The sequence below is a fragment of the Petromyzon marinus genome, chromosome 8, assembly GCF_048934315.1.
Source record: "Petromyzon marinus isolate PM22_M1 ecotype Great Lakes invasive population chromosome 8, UKy_Petmar_22M1.pri1.0, whole genome shotgun sequence".
NCBI lineage: Eukaryota > Metazoa > Chordata > Hyperoartia > Petromyzontiformes > Petromyzontidae > Petromyzon > Petromyzon marinus.
Genome location: NC_133674.1, coordinates 13,580,820 through 13,596,035, shown reverse-complemented (window position 1 = coordinate 13,596,035; position 15,216 = coordinate 13,580,820). Strand labels below are relative to the sequence as shown.

At 42.5% G+C, this 15,216-nt stretch overlaps 1 protein-coding gene across 3 annotated transcripts in view; it reads left to right on the top strand.

The window, feature by feature from the left end:
* The window catches only part of PIWIL2 (piwi like RNA-mediated gene silencing 2), a 35,906-nt gene extending 21,014 nt beyond the window's left edge, over positions 1-14,892 (top strand). For 2 of the 3 annotated variants that reach the window (XM_032949758.2, XM_076065663.1), the window contains 6 exons: positions 373-489; positions 2,183-2,271; positions 3,132-3,237; positions 7,810-8,066; positions 9,286-9,393; positions 9,715-14,892. In XM_032949758.2, the coding sequence (XP_032805649.2) occupies positions 373-489; positions 2,183-2,271; positions 3,132-3,237; positions 7,810-8,066; positions 9,286-9,393; positions 9,715-9,871 (834 nt within the window). In that variant the 3' untranslated portion in view covers positions 9,872-14,892. The remainder of the gene's footprint in view (positions 1-372; positions 490-2,182; positions 2,272-3,131; positions 3,238-7,809; positions 8,067-9,285; positions 9,394-9,714) is intronic. The other variant, XM_076065662.1, reaches the window with a different exon arrangement.
* The last annotated feature ends 324 nt before the right edge of the window (positions 14,893-15,216 follow it).

Genomic DNA, 15,216 nt, shown 5'->3' with positions numbered 1-15,216 from the left:
TCAAGGCATCGTGCTGCCTGGGGAATGATAGCAATGGGTATGTATCATAAGTAATAATACTAACAAATTTAAGCACGTTCTTATTAACGTTATTGTCAATCCCCTGCTTGATGAAGGCCTTCTCACAACAATTGGTCATACGTGAGGGATGTTTGACCATACCTCAGCATGCTGGCCAGTATGGGTTGGTGAACGTGGGGTCCAGGACCGGTTCAGATATTGCTCGCCATTGATGCTAACCATGGCTGGCAATTGAACTCTAGTCATTTAGATACGCAGCTCTCATTGGGATAACAACTCCACACAGCCTCTCCCCACCCCCCCCCCCCCCCGTGTAAGCGTGTTTCTGCCTCTACTGTGGTCCCCGTGCAGGTTGTGCAGACGCGCACAATCAGCCAGCAGAAAAGATTGCGCAGCGTGGCTCAGAAAGTGGTGCTGCAGATGAACTGCAAGTTGGGAGGGGAGCTGTGGATTCTTGACATCCCGCTGGTAAGCTCCCCTGTGGTATTGTCAACAGATGGCTTTGACTGGTGACATTTTGCACGGCCTAGAAGAAACTTAATTGACTTTTTTTACATTCACAAATTGTTACTCTGGAATGGGTGTCTCAGTTTTCTGCTTTTCTAAAACGAACAGGCTAGCAAATGGTGCAAAAGTAATTGGGCACGCAGGTTACTTCTAAGTTCATGGGTGATTGTGTGTAGACTGGGAATACATGCATAGCCACTCTTTAGTGTTTATGAATGTGTGTGTGACTAAATTAGTACATCTTCTTGGTTCTTTCGGTAAAGTCAAGTAGAATGGAAATAAAATAATAAAAATAAAACATTGTAAAATTCTCACAACGTTTCGGCCACAACACAAGTAGCCTTCCTCAGGTGAAGAAACAGGACTGTCCAGAAGACAGCACTTGAGTGAACACTGCCAAGCATGGACAGCGTTTTGAAGCTGTGTGGGAGGAATTAACATAAATTAACATATGAATTAGCATGTTGATATGAGGGACAAGCTTCGGAACGGAGGAGGGAGGCTGGGTAAAGTAAAAAGAAGAAAACAGCCACGGTGCGCTGCTCTGTCCTGTGTTGCGTTATAACTGTGCTATAAAATGGACTACTATACAATACAATATTATACCTTCCAATCTAAACAACATGGTATAGATTCAAAAGAATATAAACAGACAACAAGTTCAATAAAAGTCTGTACAAAAATGTGGGAGGATCAGGTGTGGCATTCGCAGACTCCCAAGATTATGCTTTATGCTCATCTAAAGATCCCTGGCACCAAACTCAGCCAGAATGTCGTTTGATCATGACGTGCAAAATACAGTCAGGTCCTGATATTTTAATATCAGGCCTCTACGACACATTCGACCACTATTGAGTCATGACATAGCCAACACTGTGGCGTGTAGCATAGTATCGACAAGGCTCGATTATTGCAACTCGCTACTCTACGGGACGTCTGGGAAAACATGAGCAAGCTGTAGCGTGTACAAAATTCTTTGGCATGTGTCGTAAACGGTACTGCAAGATCCGACCATGTTCGTCTGGTGCTCGCTGAGCTGCTTTGGCTTCCGGTTGCTGAACGAATACATTATAATAAGGTTACTGATTACACAAGTGCTTGCCACAAATGAACCACGATACCGTGCTGATCTCGTTAAGGAGCATAAACCATCACGCAAACTCTGGTCATCCTCGCAGCGGCTTTTGACTAACGACGAACAAAGACAGTCACTGAATCGCGTGCTTTCAGATGCGCTTCTGTGGCCATCTGGAAGACACTTCTGATTATTAGGAAGCGACTGGAGCTGTGCATTTTTTAAATTTAGATTATGGCTTTTAGTCCACTGCTAGATGAAGGCCTCTCCATGCCATGCAGATCGGGCTTATTTAACTGGTCAGTGCAGGTTGGTGAAGATGGGGAGCAGATATAGCAGAGTAGCTCCTTGCACCTTTGGATTTTGCCTTGCATTGCTACATACAAGTACATGACTTAAATGAATATAGCCTCTATAATTGGATGCCACTTGGCCTTTGCAATATACAAAGTCGGGTGTGTTCCTTTCACAGTCGATAGAAACCAGATTTTTAAGATGTATTTGCAGTAGCTTCTGGATTTCGTTTTTTATATAATCTTTATAATTCTTGTTCAGTTATTCATGACTTTCTTTGTCCAGAAAAACCTCATGGTGGTTGGAGTTGATGTTTTCCACAACGTGGTGCTCGGAAAGCAATCTGTGGTTGGCTTTGTGGCCAGCATGAACAGGTTGGTGTCTTATGTGCCACGTGGCATTTTCTTGGTCTCCAGTGGTTAATCACCTTAACAAAGACAAAGATCCCCCATTATAGCCTTAGCAGACTGTTGGGGCAAGTGCTGTTAGCGAGCACCTATGAAAGACGGCACGGTACACGAGGCGGGGTGGCCAACACCATGATCGGCCGCCTTTGTCTCCGTAGTGGCGATGTTTTAAACACCGCACGAGGCACTCACTTGAGGCGGAGTTGACCTAGAGGAGGCCCAAGACTGGTTCAAATATTCGCCACTGTTATTGATTGTCGGCGAGAATTAAACCCGGGTCGCTGGGATTGTAGCGCAGTGCGCTAACCACGACACTGCTGCTCCCCATAAATCGCCTTAGACATGTATTGACATGCATAGACAGTCGCATCAATCTCACGTCGGCATTGATAAGTTGACCTGAGTTAGTGTATGTTGCGAAAGGTTGTGCGTAAAATAACTGAATGGTTTGCAAAACGTTTGTGTATTTAACACTCAGTAGTGAAGGTTTGGCTAACATGCTAAAACCAACTGTACTTGGGTTTGCAGTTGAATATTCATGCAATATTTGGCCAGGGCTACCTGGATTGCTGGCACTGGTTATGCTAACAAAGGGCGAATGTCAGAACTGGTCTTAAGCCCTACCCTAGATCATCTCGGCCTTAAATAACTATCTGATGCAGTATGTAAACATCAGCATTGGGAGAAAAAAGGCTGCCAGGCATGTTGCTGCTCACGCTACCGTGTCGGCCTGTATTGGTGCTCGCTGAACAGTGTTTGCCCGACAACCTGAAAATCCTTCTCTTTGGTGGATTAGGATTGATTGGGCTCCTGCACTGTCGGTACAGGTCCGTGAGCCGCTGGTACTCGCGCGTCGTGCGACAGTCAACGTCCCAGGAGCTGGTGGATGGACTCAATCTGTGCATGACCTCGGCCATTAAGAAATACTATGAGGTATGCTCATCTGAAAATATAAAAACTCCTTTCCCAGCGGCACACTGCTTGGTGGAGGGGGCCGCCTTATGCCAATTCATTACATTCCTTGTTCTTACATAATATGGTTCTTAATCTATATTTCCCGGTGGCTCACTTAATAAAATTAGTGTGCTGGGAGGCAGCTTGATATCGTATGTTACAAGTACAGACGTTATGTTGTCACATAGCATCATAACCTCCCTATATTTGACCAATATGTATTTCTTGCCTCCACGGGCATTTTTGTCTTGTTTATTTCACTTTGATCTCAGCTAATTTAATCATGTCTACAGCTCTCTCAACTCTCATGTCTGGTGTAGGTCTCTGATTTGTTAATTTCATTTTGATCTCAGCTAATTTAATCATGTCTACAGCTATCTCAACTCTCATGTCTGGTGTAGGTCTCTGATTGTTTATTTCACTTTGATCTCAGCTAATCTAATCATTTCTAGATTTAAAGCTTTCGTGACTGCAAGGATCCATACTCTTTGGTTCTATTCGGTAAAGTCACGTAGGTAAAAAATAAAACAACAAAAATCACGACGTTTCGGCCACAACACAAGTGGCCTTCATCAGGTGAAGGGACCAGGCTGTCTCGAGGACAGCGCTGGAGTGGAACACAGCCACGCTCAGACCGCGACCTTTAAGCTGTGTGCAAGGAAACAAGGTGCCTTGACAAAGGAATTGGCATAAAAAATTAGCATTTGATTGCCCGACTTAGCATAGAAGTGGTGTACATGCAAGTGCACATGCCGGTTGGCGTGGGGGGGGGGAGGGGGAGTTTCCCTATTGATGGTGTGAAAAGGGAATTTAAGAGCTGCGAAAGTCTGGAGTACCACTACTTGAAAAATATACTGTACCATTGAAAATTAGTTTAATGTTTGGTTCGATTTAGAACATCTTTCCAATGGTTGCTTAATTTGAAACCATCTTCTCGGTTGAAATTGTGTCTGTGCTTGTAGATCTGAATTGCCTCGTGAACAAATCTCAGATAAAAACCCGTGGGTTTGCAAAGAACCTTGGTATCGGAGAAAATTATATCGTGATCACCCACAGCGTTGTAACAATGATCAGCTACGGCAGAAGAATTCGTTTTACCGTGTTTCAAATCTGATTTGTGCTCGCGAATTCGGTCAGAGACATGTCGCTTTGTCTCCCCGAAAAAGCAATCACCGCAGGTACAACTCAATTTGTAAACCCCGGGGTACTGTAAGTCAGGAATGACATCCTTCACAGATGGGATCAGATCACGAATTTTGTGTACTGAATAGGAACCGGACCTGGATCTTGTGTTTGTTTAGAATTTTGGAAATCCTTTTAGTAACGCCTGCTATATATGGTAGTGTGATGGTTTTGACCGGAGTATCAAGTGGTTGTTTCTGTATGGAGGGAGAAACAGCTTGGCGGATGGTACGGTCAGAGTATCCATTCCTTTTGAGGGCCAGGTGTACATGTTTTAATTCACTGGTCAGGTGGTGTTGGTCCAAAATGCAATGAGCCCTATGGTATAAAGTTTTGATGAGAGAATTCTTCTGGGCTGGGTGGTGGTGGGAATCAGACTTCAAGTAGGAATCCGTGTGGGTGGGTTTCCTGTAGACAGAATGCCCCAATGAGCCATCAGGTCTCCTCTCAAACAGAACATCCAAGAATGGTAGCTTGCCATCTTTCTCCACCTCCATGGTGAATTTGATGGCGGGATGTCTGGAATTGATGTGGTGTAGGAAAAGGTTCAGAGCTGGGAGGCCATGTGGCCAAATGACGAAAGTGTCATCCACATATCTCTTCCACAGGGAAGGTCTGAGGGTGGAAGTCTGGATGGCGTCTGATTCAAATTTCTCCATGATAATATTGGCTATCACTGGTGACAAGGGGGATCCCATGGGGGTACCCTCATTTTGTTTGTAGAAGGAGCCATTCCAAGTAAAGTAGGTATTGTTGAGGCAGTGCCTAACCAGTGCAGGTGTATCGGGGTCTAGTCCATGTTGGACCAAATTTTCAATGATTTCAATGGTACTGGGACCTTGGTGAACAAAGAGACCACATCGAAGCCTACAAGGATATCGTCAGGGGACAGTACAACGTCTTTGACCATAGAGACCAATTGGGCTGAGTTAAGTACTGCTGAGGCGGTCTTGCCAGTGAAAGGCAGCAAGGTATCTGACAGAAAACGGGCCAGTCTATAGGTAGGAGAGTTGATCGTGAATACGATGGGTCGTAGTGGGGTGCCTTCTTTATGAATCTTGGGAAGACCATAGAATCTAGGGGGTCTTGCAGCAGAAGGTTTTAGGGAGGGACGTTTTGTTGGGTCGATTAGGGAGGTCGAACTTGTGATGATCTTGTTGGTTTTTATCGCTAGGCTATTGGTAGGGTCATTTTTAATTTTTGAGTAACTTCCATCGTTGAGCAGATTCTGGATTTTGTTGTATGAATCTTTATCCATAATTACAGTAGCGTTGCCTTTATCGGCTGAGAGGATGACTATATCACTTCTGTTTTTTAAATTCGCGAGTTCAGAGCGTTCATTTTTGCTGGTGTTACTAATGGGTTTCTTAGCATTCTTAAGAATAGTGCCTATTTCAGCTCTCGCAACGTCTGCTTGGATGTGTCCCACGTCTTTGAGGGCTACATCGACCTGAGAGATGATATCATATCTGTTTAAGGCCAGCCTATCTTTCATCTCAGAGAGATTTGTTCACGAGGCAATTCAGATCTACAAGCACAGACACAATTTCAACCGAGAAGATGGTTTCAAATTAGCAACCATTGGAAAGATGTTCTAAATCTAACCAAACATTAAACTAATTTTCAATGGTACAGTATATTTTTCAAGTAGTGGTACCCCAAACTTTCGCAGCTCTTAAATTTCCTTTTCACACCATCAATAGGGAAACTCCCCCTCCCCCCCCACGCCAACCGGCATGTGCACTTGCATGTACACCACTTCTATGCTAAGTCGGGCAATCAAATGCTAATTTTTTATGCCAATTCCTTGGTCAAGGCATCTTGTTTCCTCGCACGCAGCTTAACGGTCGCGGTCTGAGCGTGGCTGTGTTCCACTCCAGCGCTGTTCTCGAGACAGCCTGATCCCTTCACCTGATGAAGGCCGCTTGTGTTGTGGCCGAAACGTCGTGATTTTTTGTTGTTTCATTTTTTACCTACGTGACTTTACCGAATAGAACCAATGAGTAATTTAATCATGTCTACAGCTCTCTCAACTCTCATGTCTGGTGTAGGTCTCTGATTGTTTATTTCACTTTGATCTCAGCTAATTTAATCATGTCTACAGCTCTCTCAACTCTCATATCTGGTGTAGGTCTCTGATTGTTTATTTCACTTTGATCTCAGTTAATTTAATCATGTCTACAGCTCTCTCAACTCTCATATCTGGTGTAGGTCTCTGATTGTTTATTTCACTTTGATCTCAGCTAATTTAATCATGTCTACAGCTCTCTCAACTCTCATGTCTGGTGTAGGTCTCTGATTGTTTATTTCACTTTGATCTCAGCTAATTTAATCATGTCTACAGCTCGCTCAACTCTCATGTCTGGTGTAGGTCTCTGATTGCACTCATCTCCTCTCTGGGGTCCTCTCGACCAGCCCTCGGCCTTGAGGCCAATGTTTTATGCATTGCACTTAATAGACGTTAACTATTTATTGATTTCGAATTTATTTTAGTTAATTCAGGAGTGCTTATTTGATGGAAATGATTCTATCCATTTATAGTGCTGCAAAATTTCAGTTTTCAGTTTATTTTTTTTGGTATAGCCCTGTGAGCCATTCGGCTCTTGAATCGGGTGTGACCACAACAAAAAAAACACGAACAAGAAAAACATCTTAAAGTCACTGTGTGACTGTGCAAACAGAAAATCCATGAAAAAAACAGCAAAATATTCCTGAAAAAAGCACCGTACACCAAAATGTATGTGGCCAGAAGATGGAGCTAAAAACCCATATAACCATGTCATAATACCATAATGGGTTTTGTTGCGACGTGTTTATATTTATGATATCGTATCTTGTGTATTTGACAGTCCAAAATAAGAATTGCAAATACAAATTTAGTAAATGTAGTCAGATGTGTGCTGTCTGACAACCCTCATAACCTACCGAGTGCCTTTTGTTTTTTCTGATTACAGACTGGTAATAAAGTGTCAATGCAGCATAATAATTATCACATAAATTCGGCTCTCATGCTTGGCCTAGGCCTCAAGAGTGGTGGCCTCAGTCAAAGGACTTTGCTTAGAAGCACCATCCTTGACCATGGCCTCAGCCTAGAGGATCCAGCCTTGACCCTGGCCTTGACTTAAAAGGGTCCCCTGGCTTTCGCATATAGCTCCCTCTCATAAGAGCCCCCTTCCGCCGTAAGAAAGTAATTGCAGGACTATACCCTTTTAGCCTTTCACATAAATCATAAATGGTCTCTTCTTAGGTTCTCATTCAGTTTTAAATATGGAATTTATTATAATTGAATCGATGTGTCATCACATGCCAACCTGTATATAATGTTTCCTATCTTGCCACTTGCCATTAACCAGCCTTTTCTCTGCACAGCTAAACCACTACCTCCCGGAGAAGATCATCATGTACCGCGACGGCGTGTCTGACAACCAGCTGGCGATCGTGCGCGACTTCGAGGTGATGCAGCTGACCAATGGCTTCAGGACCTTTGACCTGTCGTACCAGCCCAAGATGCTGGTGGTTGTGGTGCAGAAGCGGATCAGCACCAACATTTTTTTGAACAACAGCGGCGCCATGGAGAACGCACCTTCGGGCAGCGTGCTGGACACTGTCGCCACCAGCCAAGAGTGGTGAGCATGGCCTGTTGTGGCAAGCGACAGCACCGCGCACCCCTCTGAGAGTCTCCTTCCTCATCACGCGTACATTGTCACATATCCAGCCACTTAATGGGGACCAAGGTGTAGTAGTTGCTCTAGGTATGTACAATTTGATAATTTAAACTCTGGGATTTGAGCACATGACCTTTGATTTATTAATCTGGTGCTGTGCTGTAGTGCCAGCAAACCAGATTGCTTTTGTATAGATCAAGTGATACATTTAGTTTTTTATGATTATTGAAGTCATAAAAGTTCCCTCGTGAAAGGGCCTTACGAGTAAAACTTTCTATATTCGGTGACTGCAATGTTAAGCACACTGAAATGGTCTCCAACTGTTGGTATTTACACGGTTTAAGGGTTTGGTTTTTCCCATCTAACCATTAAAGACGAAATACATTTACTTAAAGTGAAACTGTGCATGTTTAGAAATCGTGGAAAAATCTGAGTAAGAAAAAAATCTACTTTTGCACCTGGTAAGTGATCATTGAGAGGCTGCTTCCTGTGGAATACATGTACAGTAAAACCTTGGATTGCGAGCATAATTCGTTCCGGAAACGTGTTTGTAATCCAAAGCACTCGTATATCAAAGCACTCGTATATCAGTTGTGATCACGTGACGCTCGGCAGACAAAGCGTATACGTACTTACTCGTATTGCAAGACCTCGCTCGTTTATCAAATTAATATTTATTTAAAATGTTTGCTCGTCTTGCAAAACACTGGCAGACCAAGTTACTCGCAACCCAAGGTTTTACTATATAGCCCTTTGTCAATTGACTGCCAGATGAAGGTTTTGTGGTTGCCTATCCAAAAGCCTGGACAGGCTCAACAAACCTGCACGGCTTCCAAGATCTGACAAAGTTTGGGTGCAGATCGCCAAGGCGTTTGGTCAAAAGCAGTATGTCGAGTAATTTGCAATAATTTCTGTGTAAATAGTACTTACTGTGAATAAGTCTTTCTATTTCTCACCTCTTTTATATACAGTTCTTTTTTTCTGCTTTTCTTATTTTATTGTCATAGTACTCCATTACTTTATTGAATATATTTTTTTTATAGCTGCTGCACTGTTTGGGAGAGCGTGCAAGTAAGCATTATCATTGTGTTGTGTTACACTTCGCTGTATCCTGTGCATATGAAAAATCTACTTTATATTTTGTTGAGGGTGTGCGCCTGCTGCGTGCGTGTTTCTAAAGGTTTGACTTCTTCCTGGTGTCGCAACACGTGCGTCAGGGCACGGTTTCCCCCACGCACTACGTGGTGATCTTCAACAGCCTCAAGCTCAGCGCAGACCACGTTCAGAGGTGGGGGTTGGTCCTTGATTTTTCTGTGAACGTAGAAAATTGTCCCAGTTTCGTTATGCGCGAAATAGGTTTTCCAGCCGAAAAGCGCAAACTGCTTCAAACATTGGAGAACATTCTTTATTGTCAGCAAATGTTCTACGCAAGGTTAAGAATTCATGACCGCATGTGAAAAAGTCAGGATTTGTGAACATATGTAGAACACAACAGCTATGTTATATGATCAGAGTGTTACGGGTAGGATGATATGGTGTTGTAGTGTAATAAAGAACTGTTTACCACCTCTTCCCCCCCCCCCTCCGTCCCTACCCATTCTCTCCTCAGGCTAACGTACAAGATGACTCACCTGTACTACAACTGGTCTGGCACTGTCCGTGTGCCAGCTCCGTGCCAGTATGCCCATAAGCTGGCTTCATTGGTTGGGGAGAATTTGCACAGCGATCCAGATCCAGGCCTGTGTGACAAACTCTTCTTCCTGTAATTCCACGCAACAAAAAAGCAGCTGGCCAAAGAGGCAAGATTATTCGTAAATTAGTCGTATTACTGATTATCCCTGTTTTTCCCCCCATGCATATCTTACCAGCACAGCTCTTCCATGTGCTTTTTTTTATAATTGGACAATCTTTTTTTTATTGATCTTGATTTGAATATTTCGTGACTTCAGAAATCCATACTCTTTGGTTCTTTCGGTGAAGTCACGTAGGTAGAAAAATAATAGATATTCTTAGCTCTTTCAGTAAAGACACGTTGAAGGGAAAAATAAAATAATAAAATATATATAAAACAATAAAAATTCTCACGACGTTTCGACCATAACACAAACGGTCATCATCAGGTGCGAAAGCCAATGGCAAGAAACATTTGAAAGAAGTGGCGGTTTGCATTTATTTATTTTTAAACGGTGTCTGGATTTATTTATTTAAAAAAAACGTTAGCACCACGGGCAGCGATTTGGCAGTTTGTTTAGAAGGGCGAGTCCATCTATGTTCTGAAAAGAGGAGGGGGGAGACGAAAAATTAATGTATGCTGTCTGAAAGCCACCGTAAGCGTGAACAATCAATTAAGACCTGAAATGGTTCATCAAATCCTTCCAATGATTGCTAAGCCAGAATCCATCTTCTCGGTTGAAATTGTCTCTGTGCTTGTGTATGTGGATAGCCTCATGAACGAATCTCTCATGGTAGCCAGATGGCTTACAATGAACCTCTGTCTTGGAGAAGTCAATGTCATGTGAGCCTACTGAATTATAACAATGATCTTCCACGGCCGAGGTGTTGGTCCTACCGTGTTTAAGGTCTGCTTTGTGTTCACGAATGCGGTCCGAGACATGGCGTTTGGTTTCTCCAATGTAACTACTACCACAGAGGTAACTTAGTTTGTAGACACCAGGGTACTGTATGTCCGGAATCACATCTTTTACAGACGGAACCAGATCACGGATTTTACGTAATGTGTTGAAACGGACCTGGATCTTGTGTTTATTCAAGATTTTGGAGATATTTTTTGTGATCCCTGCGATGTAGGGTAAAGTGATGGTTTTGAAAGGCTCCTCAAGAGGGTCCTTCATGGTTTGAGTGATAGCTTTGCGGATTGTATAGTCGGGAGTAACCATTAGCCTTAAGAGCTTGGTGTACGTGCTTGAGTTCACTGCCTATGTGTTCCTGGTCGGATATGCATTGGGCTCTATGGTACAGAGTCTTGATGAGAGAATTCTTCTGTGATGGATGGTGGTGGGAATCCGGTTTCAGATAAGCATCCGTATGGGTAGCTTTCCTGTAGACAGAGTGGCTCATTGAACCATCAGGTCTCTTTTTTATTAGGACATCCAAAAAAGGTAGCTTGCCATCTTTTTCGACTTCCATGGTAAATCTGATGGCTGGGTGTATGGAATTGATGTGGTCGAATAATTGGTCTAGAGCAGGCCGGCCATGTGGCCAGATGACAAGTGGCAGTCTGGATGTCGTCAGTCTCAAATTTCTCCATGAAAATGTTAGCCATAATCGGAGATAGGGGGGAGCCCATTGGGGTGCCCTCCGTTTGTAGAAAGTTCCATTCCAAGTGAAATATGTATTGAATTTCGATTTAAAGCTTTTGTGACTGCAAGGATTCATCTTCTTTGGTTCTTTCGGTAAATTCACGTAGAATGAGAATAAAATAATAAAGCGCTGTCCTCCAGACAGTCTCGTCCCTTCACCTGATGAAGGCCGCTTGTGTTGTGGCCGAAACGTCGTGAGAATATTGTGTTATTTTATTTTATCAATTTATTATTTTATTCTCATTCTACGTGACTTTACCGAAAGAACCAAAGAAGAAGTATGTATTGGTTAAGCAGTGTCTTACCAGGGGGGGGGGGGGGTACCTCAGTGTTTAGTCCTTGATGAACCAAGTCTTCAATGATTGCGATGGTGTCAGGTACAGGAACTTTGGTGAATAAGGAAACTACATCAAAACTGATAAGCAGGTCGTCTGGGGACAGGGAAATACCCTTGATTGTCGATACTAGGTGAGTAGAATTTTGTACCGCAGAGGTGGTTTTTACAGTAAAAGGACGCAGGATTTCAGACAAAAAACGAGCCAGTTTGTAGGTGGGGGAGTTGATAGTAGAGACTATGGGACGAAGGGGTGTATTTACTTTATGTATTTTTGGTAAGCCGTATAATCTTGGTGGCCTGGCAGCAGAAGGTTTCAACGAAAACTGTTTAGATTGATCAATTAATGCGGTTGAATCATCTGGCCACATGGCCGACCTGCTCTAGACCAATTCTTCGACCACATCAATTCCATACACCCAGCCATCAGATTTACCATGGAAGTCGAAAAATATGGCAAGCTACCTTTTTTGGATGTCCTAATAAAAAAGAGACCTGATGGTTCAATGAGCCACTCTGTCTACAGGAAAGCTACCCATACGGATGCTTATCTGAAACCGGATTCCCACCACCATCCATCACAGAGGAATTCTCTCATCAAGACTATGTACCATAGAGCCCAATGCATATCCGACCAGGAACACATAGGCAGTGAACTCAAGCACGTACACCAAGTTCTTAAGGCTAATGGTTACTCCGACTATACAATCCGCGAAGCTATCACTCAAACCATGAAGAAGGACCCTCCTGAGGAGCCTTTCAAAACCATCACTTTACCCTACATTGCGGGGATCACAAAAAGATCTCCAAAATCTTGAATAAACACAAGATCCAGGTCCGTTTCAACACATTACTTAAAATCTGTGATCTGGTTCCGTCTGTAAAAGATGTGATTCCGGACATACAGTACCCTGGTGTCTACAAACTAAGTTGCCTCTGTGGTAGTAGTTACATTGGAGAAACCAAACGCCATGTCTCGGACCGCATTCGTGAACACAAAGCAGACCTTAAACACGGTAGGAGCAACACCTCGGCCGTGGCTGATCATTGTTATAATTCAGTAGGCTCACATGACATTGACTTTTCCAAGACAGAGGTTCTTTGTAAGCCATCTGGCTACCATGAGAGATTCGTTCATGAGGCTATCCACATATATAAGTACAGAGACAATTTCAACCGAGAAGATAGATTCTGGCTTAGCAATCATTGGAGTGATTTGATAAACCATTTCAGGTCTTAATTGATTGTTCACGCTTATGGTGGCTTTCAGACAGCATACATAAATTTTTCGTCTCCCCCCTCCTCTTTTCAGAACATAGATGGACTCGTCCTTCTAAACAAACTGCCAAATCGCTGCCCGTGATGCTAACGTTTTTTTAAAATAAATACAGACACCGTTTAAAAATAAATAAATGCAAACCGCCACTTCTTTCAAATGTTTCTTGCCGTTGGCTTTCGCACCTGATGATGACCGTTTGTGTTATGGTCGAAACGTCGTGAGAATTTTTATTGTTTTATATATTTTATTATTTTATTGTTTCCCTTCAACGTGACTTTACCGAAAGAGCTAAGAATATGAATTACTGCAGTCACGAAAGCTTTAAATAAAAAAATAATAGGTGCTTTTTTGTACACTAATAATTATATGATTTTGCACGATCGTTTTTGTTAAATTTACAACTTTTAAGTGTGGAATTTTTTGGTCTAATTTACTTTAATATGGGGGGAAGTTAAAATAACAGGTTTATTTTAAACAATGAGCAAATTTAAGAAATGTTTAAGTTTTTGCCATTTCAAACCCAAGGTGCCACCACCAACCATCTTCCGCTGATTCTTTATTGGTCGACCTGTGATCAGTGTTCTGTCCTCGACCAATGTACATCGCCGGCTCGTGTCTCGATCCCCCTTCTGGGATCGTGCTATCAGAATCCTAGAAATCTCACTCGGATCTGGAAGAATGCTGGCCAACAAGCGTGGAACAATGTTGAAATCCAGAATAAATGCCTCGTTCGAAACCCAAACGTCACACCCCCTCTCAGTGCTTTGATATTCCCTCGAAGACACTGGTGTGCCATCAGCCGCATCAGAACAACACGCAGATGAGCACATCTCTTTCATGCATTTAAAAACTAAGACAAACCACAGTGTGAACGGCCATGCAACTCAAACTGTGTATACCACTGTACATTAGTTGGAGCTCCTGCAACAAAGGAATAGAAAAACTACACAAACTTTCCAAAAACCCTCTCGTGGCGAGCAGACCTCGACATTGGCATGTAGCTCCTCAACATATTGCCATCATACGCAACAATAGAATACCATTCTCTGTCTTGCACTTACAGATTTTTATTTTCAGAGCATGACTTGTGGTATTTAGGAAGCAAAATGGAAACCATTTGAAGGTAGAAAAAAGTCATTTCCAAGATTTGAGACTTTATTCAAATTTCTAAATTGTGAAAAGTCATTCCTTTAGAACTGCTTTTCGTGTTTAGTTATCCTTCCCCTGCACCTCCGATTAGCACGGTTGGCTACTTACGGTGCGAATGAAGTTCATGTACGCATGTATGTTTTTATAAATGTTTATCTTGAACTTTTCCCACCGTACATAGCCAACCGTGACTGCCGTGCCAAATTGTAACCTTGTGCATGAATGTTGTTTGTAATGCAGATTTCAACTAATTATAATTTGCATTGAACAAAAGGTCACTTATGTTTACATTTTTCATATTTGGATACCTAGCCAGCACTGGAATTACACTTTCAAGCCCCACAGGGTTGGATGGTCTCAAAAGCATTGAAACATTTCATTGTTTGCACTGGGCCCTATGCTTGCTGTGCATCAATTGAGTCGTGCATTTAAAAATAATACTTTCATTTTATATAGCGTCATTTATGCTAATAACATCCCACAACACATCAAGACGTGAATATTTTAAATTGACGCGCATAAAAATGTTATCTTTTCTCGTTTTAGCTGTATTCGTTATCAGGCGTAATCTGTCTCCTGCTGGATGAAGGCCTCGTGACATTACCACCATCCCTCACTATCTCGTTTTGCTGAACCATCATTTGTAGCAATGTGTCCTGCCCAAGCTTACTTTCTTTGTTTAAAAATAAATACCGTGTCTCAATACGCAAGTCTTCTCTTATCCATGCATGAACACTTTAATGATAATACTTCTCAAGCATGCGTCGTCATGCTTTGCGCAGTTTTCTGCTTTTGTTCAATTTTTTTCTGTTTTCAATCCAAAGTCGTGGAAGGTAATATGCACGATTTAAAAAAAAAAACGTTCCTCTATGTAGTGTTATATTTCCGTTGTAACAACATCTTTACTTGTAATGAAGAGCAATGATAACCGTGTGTAAACGTCCGTTATCGGATTAAACCAATAATTCGGTGATGCTGCATTGGCAGTGATGCACAATGTAAAAGTTCCACACGTTCGTCAATCACGCT